Source organism: Hyperolius riggenbachi, chromosome 2 (genome assembly GCF_040937935.1).
Source record: "Hyperolius riggenbachi isolate aHypRig1 chromosome 2, aHypRig1.pri, whole genome shotgun sequence".
Lineage (NCBI taxonomy): Eukaryota > Metazoa > Chordata > Amphibia > Anura > Hyperoliidae > Hyperolius > Hyperolius riggenbachi.
This window is the reverse complement of record NC_090647.1, coordinates 537172080-537189973: the sequence shown is the minus strand read 5'-3', so window position 1 is coordinate 537189973 and position 17894 is coordinate 537172080. Positions and strand designations below refer to the sequence as shown.

General features: G+C 47.8%; 1 protein-coding gene across 1 annotated transcript in view; it reads right to left on the bottom strand.

The window, feature by feature from the left end:
- The window catches only part of LOC137547286 (low-density lipoprotein receptor-related protein 11-like), an 88467-nt gene extending 72607 nt beyond the window's left edge, over window positions 1–15860 (bottom strand). Inside the window, exons 1-2 of the mRNA XM_068270711.1 lie at window positions 14375–15860; window positions 12232–12389 (exon numbers count right to left, since the gene is read on the bottom strand). Coding sequence (XP_068126812.1) covers window positions 12232–12389; window positions 14375–15092 — 876 coding nt within the window. The 5' untranslated portion in view covers window positions 15093–15860. The remainder of the gene's footprint in view (window positions 1–12231; window positions 12390–14374) is intronic.
- Window positions 15861–17894: the final 2034 nt, after the last annotated feature.

The window sequence follows — 17894 nt, the reverse complement described above, 5'->3', positions numbered from 1 at the left end:
GATCGCCCGCATTTCTGTTAAACAGGACCTTCCGCCAATCGGCGTTAGGCGGTCCTGGGGCTGCCGCCGTGGCCACGCCTACTGGCGTGACGCGGTCGGCAGCTGGTTAAAATGTACCTGTAACAGAGAGAGAGAACAGAAAACAGCAGAGACATTACAGTGACACAGAGACAACAGGAGTCAGGACAGCAAAGCATACAAGAGTGAGACAGAGAAACAAGTGACAGGATTAAAGAAAAGGAGTGAAGACTGCAATGCAGTGTCTGAAGAGATTTGTGATAACAGCTGGCAGACAAAATACAGAGGAGACAGCAGTGCGTCTTATATGTTAAGTGATCATTCACAATCATCAATTTCACATATTCTGTCCCATCCTGGATGTTGCTAGGTAACCGCCAGACATTTCTCTACGTTTCCTTCTGTCCTGTGCAAGAATTCAGGTCCACTTTAAAAAGACAGCTGTGAAGAAGCTGCAGACAGCGGAGTGTTGTGTGAGGAAAATTCTGGCAAGTTAATGCTAATAAAGTGTATCACATATATGTTTCCTGAGCTAGCCCTGATCCTAGCAGGCGGATGTATACAAGAGGCTTACCTATACTCATCTGCTAAGAAGAAGTTTATAAATGTGTTTTGTCACTGAACTTTTTTATCCATATGATTTAATACAAATATTTCTTAAAAAGAACCTGATTGGTGTCTGGAGGATTTCTTTACAGTTAAAGCAACTCAGAGGTGTTACACTCGTTCAATGACGAAAAAGGAGGAGAAGGTGTCCTGTGGCAACAGCTTTTTGAGCAGCTCCTCCACAAATTTTGGAACATCTTCGCCCTCAGAAACCTCTGGAAGCCCCAGCAGCCGTAAATTATTTCGTCGGTTGCGGTTCTCCGCATCAACAGCTCTGGCCTCCAGACGAGACAGCCTCTGATTGATGGTAGGAATAGCTACAGTATGGGCTGTTACTGAATCTTCAGCGGCGGAGACTCTCCTTTCAAGATCCTTGGTCTTATCTCTGAGGTCAGTAAAGTCTTGGTGGAGTAGACCAAAGCGAGCTTCAATGTAATCAATCTTTGTAGTTAATGTGGATTGGCAGGTTTTTATGGCATCTAAGAGCTCAGCCGAGCTAGGGAGCGATGACTCCTCCGCCACGTGGTCCGCCATCGTTTCTGTCTCATCTAGAGCGGGCAGCTTCTGTGTGTGTTTTGAGGCAGCGGGGGTAACCGGAGGTCGCTCCGCTGATGAGCCTGCATCACCTTTGTCTTTTTTTTCCTTTTTATTCCCCATCTCCTCGTACGAAGGAGAAGCGACGTGGGGATCTCTGTGGACGAGAAGGGCCTGCGAGGTCTGACTGTCTGTCGTCCCTGGGTGCCTCATCTTCCAAGCTCAGGGATGGTGGGCTGTACCAGGAATCCAGGGTTGGTTGTCTGTCCTGTGGGCTTCAATTGAGGCTTTTTAGAGGCTTCTTATAACACCGATGGCAACAGATTGTACTAGTTGGGCAGCGGAGCTCCGAGCACACACGTCTGCTCAGAAAGCCATCTTGGCCACGCCCCTTCTAAGTACAATTTGATTCTGAAACTTGACCCTGAACACTTTACAGTTGTAATATGTACAGTGGCTTGCAAAAGTATTCGGCCCCCTTTAAGTTTTCCACATTTTGTCACATTACTGCTACAAACATGAATCAATTTTATTGGAATTCCACATGAAAGACAAATACAAAGTGGTGTACACGTGAGAAGTGGAACAAAAATCATACATGATTCCAAACATTTTTTACAAATCAATAACTGCAAAGTGGGGTGTGCGTAATTATTCAGCCCCCTTTGGTCTGAGTGCAGTCAGTTGCCCATAGACATTGCCTGATGAGTGCTAATGACTAAATAAAGTGCACCTGTGTGTAATCTAATGTCAGTACAAATACAGCTGCTCTGTGACAGCCTCAGAGGTTGTCTAAGAGAATATTGGGAGCAACAACACCATGAGGTCCAAAGAACACACCAGACAGGTCAGGGATAAAGTTATTGAGAAATGTAAAGGAGGCTTAGGCTACAAAAATTTCCAAAGCCTTGAACATCCCACGGAGCACTGTTCAAGCGATTATTCAGAAATGGAAGGCGTATGGCACGACTGTAAACAAACCAAGACAGGGCCGTCCACCTAAACTCACAGGCCGAACAAGGAGAGCGCTGATCAGAAATGCAGTCAAGAGGCCCATGGTGACTCTGGACAAGCTGCAGAGATCTACCGCTCAGGTGGGGGAATCTGTCCATAGGACAACTATTAGTCATGCACTGCACAAAGAGTGGCAAGAAGAGAGCCCTTGTTAACAGAAAAGCATAAGAAGTCCCGTTTGTAGTTTGCCACAAGCCATGTGGGGGACACAGCAACCATGTAGAAGAAGGTGCTCTGGTCAGATGAGACCAAAATTGAACTTTTTGCCCAAAATGCAAAACACTATGTATGGCGGAAAACTAACACTGCACATCACTCTGAACACACCATCCCCACTGTCAAATATGGAGGTGGCAGCATCATGCTCTGGGGGGGCTTCTCTTCAGCAGGGACAGGGAAGCTGGTCAAAGTTGATGGGAAGATGGATAGAGCCAAATACAGGGCAATCTTGGAAGAAAACCTCTTGGAGTCTGCAAAAGACTTGAGACTGGGGAGGAGGTTCACGTTCCAGCAGGACAGCGACCCTAAACATAAAGCCTGGGCAACAATGGAATAGTTTAAAACAAAACATATCCATGTGTTAGAATGACCCAGACAAAGTCCAGATCTAAATCCATTCGATTAACTGTGGCAAGATCTGAAAACTGCTGTTCACAAACACTGTTCATCTAATCTAAATGAACTGGAGCTGTTTTGCAAAGAAGAGTGTGCAAGGATTTCAGTCTCTAGATTTGCAAAGCTGGTAGAGACATACCCTAAAAGACTGGCAGCTGTAATTGCAGCAAAAGGTTGTTCTGCAAAGTATTGACTCAGGGGGCTGAATAATTACGCACACCCCACTTTGCAGTTATTTATTTGTAAAAAAATGTTTGGAATCATGTATGATTTTCATTCCACTTCTCACATGTACACCACTTTGTATTGATCTTTCACGTGGAATTCCAATAAAAGTGATTCATGTTTGTGGCAGTATTGTGACAAAATGTGGAAAGCTTAAAGGGGGCCGAATACTTTTGCAAGCCACTGTATATCTATAAACACACACAGAAAAGTATGCAAGAAAACTTATTGGACCTCAGCCTTCCTTATCGTTTGCAGAGCAAGACCTGGATGTGGTATAATGGACAGGTAAACAAGCTAACTTTCACTGATTATCACCTTTTAAAAGAATAATACACTAAACAGGATAGCTGCTTGTTAGCAGCAATCTAGTCAGGGATATATTAGCAGATCATATAGTCAGCATGATCTTGGTCAGCATTTTAAGGGTATAAATTTAAAGGGTATTAATTTAAAGGGTACTTTAGACAAACAGAATTATACCAGAATTGAGCCAGAAGGCAACAGAAGTGAACTAGCACAAAACTCTGGGCTGTTGTTCATCTGCTGATTTTCTACACCCTGCATAGAAGTACCTTCAATACCATATTGAACATACGCCAGCTAAACATACAGCCAGCTAAATTTAAGCACTGAACACCCGCTTACCAAACTACTGATGGTTTCACCGTGCCTCACCAACCACACCACTGCTGATCTTCGCTGGCTGCTCCACTGCTGAACTCCCCACTAACTGATCCATCGCCGACCTCCAGACAAGCTACGTCATTACCCACCAGACACCCCATCTACCAATCACACACAGCCGGATTTTTTTTTTGCCATCATTGATGTTCTGCCAACTTCACTGCTGATCTCCTGTGGGTTGCTCCTTACCAGATTGATTATTGATGCAACTTTGCTGAACCCCTTCAGCCACATCATTGGTGACATTTATCTCATCTTGGTCTAACTGCTGTCCCCCTGTCCATGCTTCCACTCTCCACACCCTATCCTACCTTATCCCTTCAGTACAAAATGTACCCCTTCCCTCCTATTCACTCCCTGACCCCTCCACCATTTCCCAGCTATCTCCCTCCCCATCTCGCTCTCCCCCATCACCACATGCTCTACCTCCACCTCCTTCTACACCTTGCCCCCCTTCTGTTTCCCTGCACCCTCTCCCCTTCTGTCCTTAAACTCCCTTTTGGCCCTCAACCCCCATGCACCCACACTCTACCCACACCCCCCCCCCCCCTCGGCATAACCTTATTCCTATCCATCCTACCCCTAGGCCAGTGATGGCTAACCTTGGCACTCCAGCTGTGTCAAAACTACAAATCCCATCATGCCTCTGCCTCCCCAAGTTATGCTTAGAGCTGTCAGAGTATTGCAATGCCTCATGGGACTTGTAGTTCCACAACAGCTGGAGTGCCAAGGTTAGCCATCACTGCCCTAGGCATTCGCTTCCTGTTTCCTGTGGCCTTTGGAATGCCAGGTCCACCCACAATAAGCTCACAGCCATTCATGAGCTGTTCATATCCAAATCCCTTACCTTCCTTGCCCTCACGGAGACATGGCTCACCCCTTCTGATTGTACTGCTGCTGCAGCCCTCTCCTATGGTGGCCTACACCTCAGTCACACCCCCAGACCTGACAACAGGACGGGAGGAGGGGTGGGCTTGCTCCTCTCCCCATCATGCACCTTCCGGGTCCTTTCACCTCCCCCCTCTCTGCACTTCTCATCCTTTGTGGCCCATGCAATCTGCCTCTACCATCCCTTTCCAGCCATCATTGCAGTCCTATACCGCCCCCCATCTAGCTCCACATCTCTCTTCCTTGACAACCTAGCCTCCTGGCAACCCCACATTCTGTCATCGGATCTCCCTACAATCATCCTCGGAGACTTCAATATTCCTATTGATGTGCCCAACACACCTGCCACCACTCAGCTACTTTCCCTCGCCAACTCCCTTGGCCTCTCCCAGCACGTAAACTCCCCCACCCACTCTGCTGGTCATATCCTCAACCTCATCTTCTCCAAATCCGCCTCCCTAACCAACCTGGACATTGCACCATTCCCTCTCTCTGAGCATCACCTCCTCACCTTCACCACCTCCCAATCCTCCTCCTCTGCCCCCCCCCCCCCCTACCATGGCTAGTCGATGGCAAAGGGATCTGCGCAATCTGAATCCAACCATCTTAGCTGACCCCTTCCTCTCCCTCTCCTCCACCCTCCCCACCCTGTCATGCACCAATCAAGCAGCAGCACTATATAACAAGGCCCTCTCATCAGCCTTAGATGAAGCTGTCCCCCTAACCTTCTGCCCCAACAACCCCCCAATCCCCAACCCTGGCACACTACCCACACACGCAACCTCAAGAAAGGGACACGAGCCGCTGAGCGGAAATGGAGGAAATCGCGTCTCAATCCCGATTTCCTGGATTATAAAGCTAAGCTGCTACTTTTCCACACTGCACTATCAGAAGCTAAACAAAAGTATTTTGCTGCCCTGATTGGAATTCAAGCCTCCAACCCACGACGTCTCTTCGCCACCTTTAACTCCCTACTTAACCCCACTCCTCCCCCCCCCCCCCCCTTGCGCCACCATCTCACTTCACCAATAAAATCTCAGCTATCCGAAATGAAATCTCCCTCCTACATTCTTCAATTCCCTCCAACTCCCCCCAGGCCACTGCCATGCCTCACCTTCCAGGCCTCTCTCATGCCCCACCCCTCCTCCATCCAGACTGTTCCAATACACCCACCCTCCCTAACCTCCTTCACTCCTGCTACCATTGAAGAGGTGAATCTATTGCTTGCCACTTCCCCTGCCACCTCCTTCCCCCTCGACCCTGGCCCCTCTTACACCCTCCGCCCCCATTTCCCTGACCTGGCCCGTGTCCTCACCTCCTTGTTCAACCTTTCCCTCTCCACCAGCACCTTCCCCTCAGCTTTTAAAGAGGCCACTGTAGTCCCCCCTGCTGAAAAAAACCTCACTCGACCCCTCCCTACCCTCCAACTACCGCCCAATCTCTCTCCTCCCTTTCGCCTCAAAGCTCCTCGAATGCCTGGTACTCAAATGCATCACGCACTACCTCAGCACCAACTCTCTACTTGACCCCCTACAATCTGGTTTCCGTCCTGCCCACTCAACAGAAACCGCTCTCGTCAAGGTAGTAAATGACCTTACCCTTGCTAAAGCTGAAGGAAACTACTCCATCCTGCTACTGCTTAATCTTTCCTCGGCATTTGATACAGTTGACCGTCCCCTCCTCTTTCAATCCCTACAGTCCTTAGGGATTTGTGACAACACCCTTGCCTGGATCTCCTCATACCTCTCTAATCGCCACTTCACCACCTCTTTTAATGGTTCCTCCTCAACTCCCACACCCCTCTCGGTTGGAGTCCCCCAGGGCTCTGTTCTGGGCCCCCTACTGTTCTCAATTTACATCTCCTCTATTGGCGGCAAAGTCATCTCCTCCCTGGGCTTCAAATACCACCTATATGCCGATGATACCCAAATCTATCTCCACACCCCCGATCTCTCCCCCTCCACTATGAACAAGGTCTCCTCCTGCCTATCAACCAACTCCTCCTGGATGTCAGCTAGGTTCCTGAAGCTTAACCTGGATAAAACTGAACTCATAATTTTCCCGCACCACCCCTCCCAGATATTCACATCACTATCCGCCCTACCTCCCAGGCCCGCTGCCTGGGCGTCACCCTAGACTCTGCCCTCTCCTTCAGCCAACACATCCAAAATGTTACCAGAACCTGCAACTTCCACCTTCGAAACATCTCCAAAATCCGCCCCTTTCTTACCCCAGACACTACCAAGCTTCTCATCTATGCCCTCATCATCTCCCGCCTTGACTACTGCAATGCCGTACTATCTGTCCTCCCCTTAAAGGACTTACGAGGCCAGTTTTGGAAAAAAAAAAAGTTAGATACCTGCATCAGTTTGTAAGGCACGGGTCAGGCTCTCCAGCCTGCAGAAAGATGGCCACCGGAGCTGGCCGCGGCTGCGCAGTCCACATAGCCGTGAGTGCGGCTCGCAGTTGTAAGGCCAACCCCCCGATCCAGGCTACAGGAAACAGTCTGCTACGTCCTCCGTGCCTTACAAACTGATGCAGGTATCTAAACTTTTTTTTTTTCTAAAACTGGCCTCGTTAGGCCTCGTTCACATCTGCTGCGCTGAAAAACGTGTGAAAGCGCATGGTAAAAAACGCATGCGCTTGTGCGCGCTTTAGTGCGCGTTTCTGTGCGTTGCGCTGCGCTTCTTTAAAGCACGTTTTGCTTGTTGTACCAGCAGCAGTTGTCAATAAAACTTTGTTTTTGTATGTAAATGTATTTTTTTCTCCAATTAGGGGTAAAAAACGCATGCGCTTCTATGCGCTTGTACGCGCTTCTATGCGCTAAAAAAGCGGACCCATTCACTTGCATTGATGTGCGCTTTCCAGCTCAACGCACAGAAATGCATGCAACACTACGTTTCTGTAACGCTGCTCAGCGCAGCGCATAGATGTGAACCAGCTACATTTAGTTACAGGGGAAAGTAAATACCTTGCTGATCGCACAGGGCAGTGCGCTGTAAAAAGCGCACAGAAACGGCCCTGATGTGAACGAGGCCTATTAGTCCTTTAAAACGCATTGAACCCCTTCAATCAGTCATGAATGCAGCAGCTAGACTCATCAGACTTTCCCACTCTGTCTGTCACCCCTTGTTGCAATGTATGTATCCCTATTTATTGTCCAGCGCTGTGTAATATGTTGGCGCTTTATAAATACAATAAATAATAATAATAATAATAATAGCTATGCTAGACTCATAACTTGTATTGTAGCCATTCAGAAAATGGCAAATGGGTTCCTGTAGTTTCTCTTTGACTATGGAGCACATCTAGCTTTCAAGGCAGTGTTTGACTAGCATCCTCCTGGATGATGGGCTCTGTTACAACAATCCCACATAAGTCAGAGGAGTCCCTCCACTATAAGCTCACCTTCAAACAACCCGTCCTCTGGTTGCCTACAAAACAGAAAGCCTGATATTGCACATTAAAGCTACCTCCCAGCATTCTGAAAACAACACTTGGAGTACTCCTTTAATATAAAATCTACTTATTGCCTCCTGGGTTTCTCTTGACATGGGGCCTTCACCTGAAACTTAATTATAAAGTAAAGGAGACTGAACTGCCTCCACAAGTCTTTATTTATTAGCATGGCATTATTTTATTCGGACAGCATTAAAGAGACTCCGTAACAAAAATTGCATCCTGTTTTTTATCATCCTACAAGTTCCAAAAGCTATTCTAATGTGTTCTGGCTTACTGCAGCACTTTATACTATCACTGTCTCTGTAATAAATCAATGTATCTTTCCCCTGTCAGACTTGTCGGCCTGTGTCTGGAAGGCTGCCAAGTTCTTCAGTGTTGTGGTTCTGCTATGAACTCCCCCTTCCAGGCCCCTCTATGCACACTGCCTGTGTGTTATTTAGATTAGAGCAGCTTCTCTCTTATCTTTTACAAGCTGGATAAATCGTCCTCTGAGCTGGCTGGGCTTTCACATACTGAAGAATTACAGACAAGGGCAAAGCTGTTTGCAGGAAGAAAAGAGCATCTTGAAACTTCAGTGCATGAGAACTGCAGGGGGAAAGAAACACACAAATGATCTCTTGAGATTCAAAAGGAAGGCTGTATACAGTCTGCTTGTGTATGGATGTATTTTCTATGTGTGGACATACTGTACATCAACCTACTTCCTGTTTTGGTGGCCATTTTGTTTGTTTATAAACAAACTTTTTAAAACTGTTTTTAACCACTTTAAATGCGGAGAGGAGCGGCGAAATTGTGACAGAGGGTAATAGGAGATGTCCCCTAACACACTGGTATGTTTACTTTTGTGCGATTTTAACAATACAGATTCTCTTTAAGTATTTATTTGTTCTTTTTCTTCTCTAACGCAAGTCATATGATCACTGGGACAGCCATTTGAAACATTATGGGAAAAGGATATAACAACCTTTACCTCAGAAAGCAAAAGATTAATGCCTCACTGATGTCTTTGGGAACAAAACAAAGAAGCATTGTTACCTGTTACAGAGCAGTTCCACAAAGTCATGAATTCTCTGCCTTTTCATGGTCCAAAGACCTCAGAATGTGATCATCCTTATTTCGTTTGTTAATGTGGGAAATCAGGTATAGGCTGCACATCGACTTGATGGCCATTCAGACAGACCCACACCCTGAGTTCTCCCAATGATTATAACAACATGGCTTTTGTGTCGGCAGTAACCAGACATATACAGTATTGTGGTGTATGATTACTGAAAAACACTTCCTAGATCTATCAATCACACATTATAAAAATATCTGTCCTGAAAGGATATTCTGACTGACGTGCACTGGAAAGTCATTTGGAAAAGTTCTCGTATATTTTAGTTAAAGCCAATGGGTACCGCTATAAAAATAAAAAAGGCAGATACTCACCTAAGGAGAGGGACGGCTCGGTCTTAATGAGCCTTCCCTCTCCTCTCCCGGTGCCCTCGGTGCTGCACTGGCTCCCCCGTTCGCGTCCGCCGCCGCAGGGACTTCGGAGGTCTTCGGGAGCACTCGGGCTTCCGAAGACAGGCCGCTCCATACTACGCACGCGCGATTGCGTCATAGAGGGCGCTCGCGCATGCGTAGTATGGAGCGGCCCGTCTTCGGGAGCCCGAGTGCTCCCGAAACATCCCTTCGGCGGCGGAAGTGGCAGTATTTGACCGAACTGGTCGAATACTGCTACGGGGGATCCTGCGCGGGACCGGGCACCGGGAGAGGAGAGGGAAGGCTCATTAGGACCGAGCCTTCCCTCTCCTTAGGTGAGTATCTGACTTTTATATTTTTAAAGCAGTACACATTCACTTTAAATGCTTAGTTTAGAAGGGTAATCAAAGGGGCCGATTCATGAAGCTACACTGCTATTGAAGTGTGAGCTCCATGACCCCAGCGTGAGCTAAATCCAGGGCTGCACACCATGTGCGATCGTGCTGCATAGCGTGGCTTCCTTAGTTACGCGCCATTTACATAGTACCGCGCACTCGCTGGAGTCATGTAGCTGAATATTCCCCCAAGGAGGCAGTAGTTAGCATTAGGAAATCACGGCTCCTAGCAGATGAACTTGTTATCCAGCAGCCGTGCAAATTGTTCCATGATTTGATAGTTGCAAATTCCCCTCCAGCCCAAATATTAGAAGAAATTTTTGCTCAACACTACAAGATAATGCGGACCTGAACTCTTGCACTGGACAAAAGGAAAACATAGAGGAATGCGCCCTGTGTGTATTCAGAGAGTTTAGCCTGTCTAATCCCCCCTCATTGGTGTCTAATCACTAGTTGTAATTTGATCCCTCCCCTGTGTCACATGACTGCCTAGGACAGATAAGCAGATAAGCCCATTTGAAAGCACAGGCTGTAAACAATACATCTGCTTCCATGAATCAGGAAATAGAAACTGTGCAGATTTATTTTAGGATTTGTACCAGCTGTAACAAAGAAATGTTTTTTGTTTAAAGGTTGTTATACTGTTGTGTATCTTATAGAGCAGAGAGGACATTCTGATTTAAATCCGCTTTAAAGAAAACCTGTAACAACAAAAAGTTCCCCTGGGGGCTACTCGCCTCGGTAGGGGGAAGCCTCTGGATCCTATCAAGGCTTCCCCCGTCCTCCTGTGTCCCACGTTGGTCTCGCTCTGGCCCTCCGAACGGCGGGGATGTAAATATTGACCTTCCCGGCTCCAGCGCAGGCACAGTATCAGCTCACCGCTCAGAGATAGGTGGAAATAGCCAATCGCTGTTGGGCCGTTCTACTGCGCAGGCGCAAGTCTCCTGCACCTGCGCAGTAGAGCGGACCCGTCAGAGATCGGCTGTTTCCACCTATCTCCGTGCTGAGAGCCGCAACAGCGCCCCCGCTGGAGCTGGGAAGGTAAATAAATGTAGCTTGTCGAGCCAGGATTGCCGGAGACTTCGGAGGAGCCAGCGATGGACTGCCTGCAGCTATAGCGGAGGGGGAAGCCTCATTGGGACCCTGAGGATTCCCCCTACCGAGGTGAGTACCCCCCAGGGGAACTTTTTTTTTGTTACAGGTTCTCTTTAAAGAGGAGCTGTTAGATATAAGGTCTCAGAGAAAAGAAACACATATATCAGTAGCTAAACATTGGCTGTACTTACATTACATATGCATTTCACTGTCCACGTTTGGATTTCACAGAATCTTTATATAGTATTTGCAGAGAATGATGCTCCTGACAGCTCATGGCAGGTTCCATGTTTGTCTGTCTCCTATGAAGCCAAATGTGTCGTCATGTCCTGCCTGCTTCCTGATGATTAGACTCACACAAAAGATCGGTAATGTAAAACACTGCTGTGCAGTGAATTTTAATTAGCCATGTGGCTAGGAACAATAGCGGACTCCTGCAGTGTACTCTGCCGGGAGTTTTTTCAGTGCTGTTGTTGTAACACGAGCCCTGTAACTTATCACTAGCAGCCGAGGGGAGGGCCCCAGAATGCTTTGCTGTATGGTATGCGGCTCTCGGCTTCTTAAGAGCTTGGGTCTAACATCCTTGCTGATAAGCACACATCAAAACTAAGAGAGATTTTTAACTTCAGTATTGCCTTTTTGGCTTCCTTCTAAACTGTTTAACACAGGAGAATAGAGGTTTAAATTAGCTTTTGCAGCCTGACAGTTACTCTTTAATAAGAATTTCACAGTCAACATTTCCTTTAAAGTGAACCCGAGGTGAAAATTGATGAGATAAACCATTCTATTAATCCTCCTACTCTAAAATGACTTTTTTTTAGATACCATGGTTTTATTTCATGTTTAAAAATTTACAAAGTAGATCGAATGTTTTGTTGTCTCTGCTCAGTGGCAGCCTATTAAGTGTCCCTGAGTGAAAATACATGAACTATTGACCTTTTCGTATCTCCCTCTGCTCACAGAAGTTGTCTTCAGCCAGGAAAACTTTTATGGCTGTATCTTGCTTATCAGTGATGTTTACTATATTCCCGACATTCTACCGACAAGACAGAAGCTGTCACTTCCATGCTTAAAAATTACCTCCTTCAGGCAGCGAAATAATGCAGGTAAAACAGCCTGGTTATTTATATTTTTTGCACTGTGCATACACATTTTTCTCATAATGTCACATGCCCCCTCAGGTACACTTTAAATATCATGGATAAAATCAACTTATACAAAGTACCTTCATGTCAACTAGTGGGTCTCCCCGAAGCAGTGTCCAGTCATAGCGAATAATGGCATGGTCATCAGTGCTTTCCCGTCCATCCAATATAACCCAGTCAACAGGCAGCTGGAGCACCACGTCTTGTCCAGCACTGCTCACCGGTGGCTTGTCAGTCTCTGTGGAACAAATCATTTAGGATTGTATTTATGATCAATGTGGCGTTAAATATCTGCTCCAGGTAGTACCATGAATCTCAGCTTCCCAGATTCTCCCAAAGTCAGTAGCTAAACCCCCATTCTATGATTTAAGGGCCCATTTCCTCTTGTGCGGTGCGAATCGGCGCAGTAAAAATTTGCATGCGGATGCATGCGAATTTGCGAATTCGCATGGATGACGCTGTATGCGAATTTAACCATAGCAGTGCCGGTGTGCTTTTCCATTGATTTCCATGCGAATTCGAATGAAAATTCGCATACCAAAGCCACAGACGATTTCCCTATTAAATACATTAGCGGCGATTCGCATGCATTCCACACGCAGGCGAATTCTGAGGGCTCTGCCGTGCAGAAAAATCCTGCACAGAAAAACGCTCAGGAAAACTGACAAGTGGAAACAGGCCCATCCACTTGTATTGGCTGTGCGAATCTGCATGCAGGAAACGCATGCAGATTCGCGATAGTGGAAACGGGCCCTAATGGTTTAATTTAGTTCCTATGCATTGTGCTGCACTGCATTACCAAATGTGAACACACTGCCCATAAAATTGTACAGGGATATTTACATCTATGCATTGTAACGGAACACACAGTGCTAACAGGCAATTTGTGGATAATGTGCATGTTACACAGCAATTGCTCATGCTATGAAAATTACATGCATTTTAACGTGTAAAATACTCCTCCATTACCCAATACTATGGCCCGTATGCAATTAACTTTTTCTCTTAAGTTTTCTCCCAGGAGATAATTTCTCATCTTCTGTTCAAAATAATTTCTCAGCGCTTAGTCCAAAAGTACCAAAAAGTAGGGGAAAAGGTATTTTCTTGCTTACTGGTGGTCTAAAAAGAATTTTATTGATAAGATGTGAAAATATCACTTAGGAGAAAACTTAAAGAGAAAAGGAGAATTGACTTAGGCTGCTTACACACAGGGACGTTACAGGCGCACGTTAGTGCAGCCTGTAACGCTCCCCCAACGCACAGCAATGTAACACAAGTGGGCTGTTCACACTGCCCACGTTGCGTTACATGTAACGCTGCACGTTCTTCTGAAAGTGCAGCATGCTACGGCGTTAGAGCGCCTTAAGCCGCGTTAGACTGTTTGCACATGCGCAGTCATGTTGGGGAGGAGCGGAGAGCGGCCAGGCACATGGATAATTAATATTCACTGCACCTTGTGACGTGCAGTGTTTACTTCCTGGTGCGGCCGCTCTGTGCGGCGATTGGCCGGCGGGACCACTTGATGCCGCATGCGTCCAAGAGTATGCATCACGGCATCACGGACGCCAGAGTGAGCTGCACAACGCGGCTCACTCTGACGTCCACATTAGAGAGCACCAGGCGTTGCGTTAGGGGCACGTTATGTGCCCTATAACGTCCCCTAAACGCAACGTCCTGGTGTGTCACTAGCCTAAGGGCCATAGTGTGAACTTAGCATTAAAGGAAATATCAGGGAAAATGATAAAAAACAGATTTACTTACCTGGGGCTTCCTCCAGCCCCTGGAAGCTTATGTGTCTGTCGCCGCAGCGGAATCTACTACAGAGGGGACCCCAGGCGACCCGCTGAGAGCGGAGCTGCCGCGAGGAACACATACGTTTTCAGGGGCTGGAGGAAGCCCCAGGTAAGTATATCTGTTTTTTTAACCATTTCCCTGATATTTCCTATAAGCCCCTTAGCGTTGTACAACACACAGGAGGTATGTCACCCGACGGGTATCAGCACCTGATCCCGGCGACATTGCAAGGCCAAGGCGGTTGGCCGAATTAATTCACCTCACTGACCGAGACGTCAGGGAAATTGGAGGCCAAAGTACACACACTAGTTTTACTGAGCGTGTGCAACAGGCATTAGGAGTTGGGGGGAAATGGGTTTACTTTCCTAAATACTGTAATTTTTCTTTAAGCAGAAAAGATAGATAGTTAGATAGATAGACTGTAGTTACCCTGATTATTGGATGAAGTGTGCAGGGGTGTCCATCCATTCCAGCCGGAGGTGGTATTGCGGCCGGTGAGGGTGAAGCTGGTGTAGTCTCTATGCGGGGAGAATTGGCAGACATTATGCCCCCGGTGGGTGCAATCAAAGAGAAAGCAGCTGAGGCCTCGGGCCGACGTCTCCAGAACCGCCGCAGAGCAGCCGGGCTCCGAGCAGCACACCTCCAGGCACTGCTTCCAGCTGTACACCTCGCTGGGTGCCTTCAGGAAAGTGGCTCCGGCTTCCAGCGAGTCCTTGGTGCGGATAATGTAGTCCTCCAGCTGGCTGAAGTTACAGAGATCCGCTCCCGCATCCCCGGTGGGTCGCACAGCCACCTCCTGCAGCTGCTGCTGCATGGCCTTCTCCTCCTCCGTGGTGTGCGCTGCGTCTCTCCCACCGCTGCTGCCGTGCTGCCTGTGTGTGTCCGGCTGCCACCCCTCCTGCTGCTCGGATCCCTGCTGCTGCTGCTGCCTCTGCTGCTGGAGCTGCTTTCTGAATTCTTCCAGCAGCTCTTCCACCCCGGAGATCTGAGATTTCAGGTCTGTGAGCTGTGGAGCGGGGGAACCCGGCGACCCCCTCCTGCATCTCCCCAGCTCACTGCACAGGAGCAGGCACAGCAAGCAGAAACAGGAGACCACAGGCTTGATGCCCACAACTGGGTTGTGAAAGCCGGGAAAGGGGTAAATCATGCTGCCCTGTGCCAAAGAATCAGTGTTCAGTGGTGATTCCAAACCTGACAGCCAGGACTATTACAACAAACCCTGTATGCTTCATCATCATGGCCGGGAGAGGATGTGGACGGCTAGGATCCCATAAACAAGATGACTGCATCTGCTAAAGGTGGCAGGGAAGCAGCAAACAGCCCAGGGCCAGAGCATGACGCTGATGGATCAACCTTCCCCGCCTCTCTTGAGCCGTGTGTAGCCTTCCATCCCCCGGATAGCAGACAACTGGTAATCAGGGAAGTGGTGGGGGTGAGGGAGGGCTGCCTATGCCAGGTGTACGTCTCACATCCCAACTAATCAGCACCCTATAGAAGTGACAGCTCCCTAGCTCCACCGCCCCTTACTAACCCTCCATCCCAATGACATCACATGCAGCTTCTCAGCTGCTGGGAGATGGGTTTGCACAGCAATTCTCTTTCCTGCATTTGACTAAAATAGATTAGGGCAGCTGACCTACAAACATGGATCCTATATGATGAATTAGTCTCAGTTTATCCAAGAAAATGCAGTATTCTTCCTGGTCTTGAATAGAAGGTTTGTGTGACGGTGAGCCAAATATTTTCTTAAATACAGAGGTTTCTTTGGATGCGGACGCGTAACTTGGGGTGGGCGGGGTAGGTCACGTGCCCCCGGGCGCTGGGTCCCTAAGGGCGCATATTCCTCCTTCAAATGCAGAGCTGGCAGCAGACTGAGCGGAGGGACTGTGTCATTTGTCTCTGCACAATCATACTATTCCAGCCTCTCTGCGTCTCCTGTGAGCGCCCCCTCCCCTCTCTAGGGGCGGGGCTGAGCAGTGGAGACCGGGAAATTAGAGACAGGCAGAAGCTGTGTGGATGGAGTCAGGTAGCTATGCGGGAGAGGGGACTGTGTACAGATGAATCGGTGTAGCAGCATATAGGTAGCTGCACACAGTGTGTATAGAGGCTCTCTGTCTGGCTTGTGTGCATCTCGCTCTCCCTCAGCTCAGCTGCCAGGCTAGATTTCTTCAGTATCATGCTGCTGTTACACTCTCCCCTGTCTGTGGAGTCCTGGGTCAGTCCTGCAGGGCTCTAGCTAAGCAAACAGCATTCCTGTCAGCCTCCGGTGTTACTGTCCCCCCAGGCCCCCTCCTTATCAGCCCAACAGTGGGGCGCTAGTCTACTTTAGGGGACCCACCACAAATCCCCATAGACACTTTCAGCTGGGCTGCGAAACGGAACAAATGGCTTCCGTTTGCTTGTTGAAACCCCCACAAGCCTTATACCCATGGATAGGTAAGCATGCCCTGTAACGAATTGGGAGGTTTTCGGTAACAGAAAGTTTAAATTGGCCGTGTAGGAGCCACCGAACGGCCTAAATCTCGGTTCCGTCGGCCATCTTAATTCTGCTGTGCAGGTCTCTTTCTTCCTCCTCATTGGAGGGTTTGTTAGCTGACACGCCCCCCACCTAACAATCCCTCCAATGAGGAGGAAGAAACGACCTGCAGAGCAGAACCAAGATGGCCGACGGACCCGAAATTGCGGTCATTCCGCGACTCCTAACACAGTCAGTTCAAACTTTTTTTTTACCGAAACGCGCAAAATTCGTTAGAAGACATGCGTAGCTACCCGGGGATATAAGGCTTGTGGGGGTTTCATCAAGCAAACGGAAGCCATTTGTTCCGTTTTGCAGCCCAGCTGAAAGTGTCTATGGGGATTTGCGGTGGGTCCCCTAAAGTAGACTAGCGCCAACAGCAGTAACTGGCCACTTTCCCTGCACAGCCCTCCCCCTTCTCTTGCAGCCACAGTGACCAGATACAGGATCACTAAACACAATATATAGACTGATAATACGTGTTCTGAACAGCTCTTGTTATATTGGCATATACAGTAATGCTATGTACCTCTCATCCTATACATACATCACACAGCAAGCTAAATGCATGTGTATTGGTGCGCAGTGCCACAATCTGTTCACCACATACATCAGACGATGTTTGGGCAGATCGACCAAGAGACAGATCTTTCTCTGATCGGAGAGAGCTCTGTTACCTGCCCATACCCCACAGGCCAATTGCCGGTATATACGTACTTGTATGAGGTCACACATACGCCCATATTACCATTACTCTGCCGATCACATGGGGCGGATGGAGCCAGCGATGGGCATCTAAAGTATACCGCACCAGGGGGACATATTACACTAAGGGGGACAGAGCCAGGGGTTCCGTCGTGTTCTTTGCTCATCCCAATATTACACGCCTTTCCCACCGCACACCCAATCAAGCAAGTCAGCCCGACATCTTGCAGCATGTTCCATCAATACACGTGACCAATTCCGGCTCAAAAGTGTTCGCATCGATCAGGCATGCTCTTGGCGGCATCAGTTTTCATAGTATCTGATTATAATACTCGAATTGGATGGTCGATCAGCCACCAAGTAGCCTGATGTATGGCCACCCTTATACTATTATCATCATCATCATCGTGTATTGTTTATGTAGCACTGACATCTTCTGCAGCACTGTACAGAGTACATAGTCATCTCGCTGACTGTCCTCAGAGGAGCTCACAATCTAATCCTACCATAGTCATAGTCTAATGTCCTACCATATTATTATTATGTATTTATATAGCACTGACACCTTCTGCAGCACTTTACAGAGTACATAGTCATGTCACTGACTGTCCTCAGAGGAGCTCACACTCTAATTCTACCATAGTCATAGTGCTATATAAATACATAATAATAATATGGTAGGACATTAGACTATGACTATGGTAGGATTAGACTGTAAGCTCCTCTGAG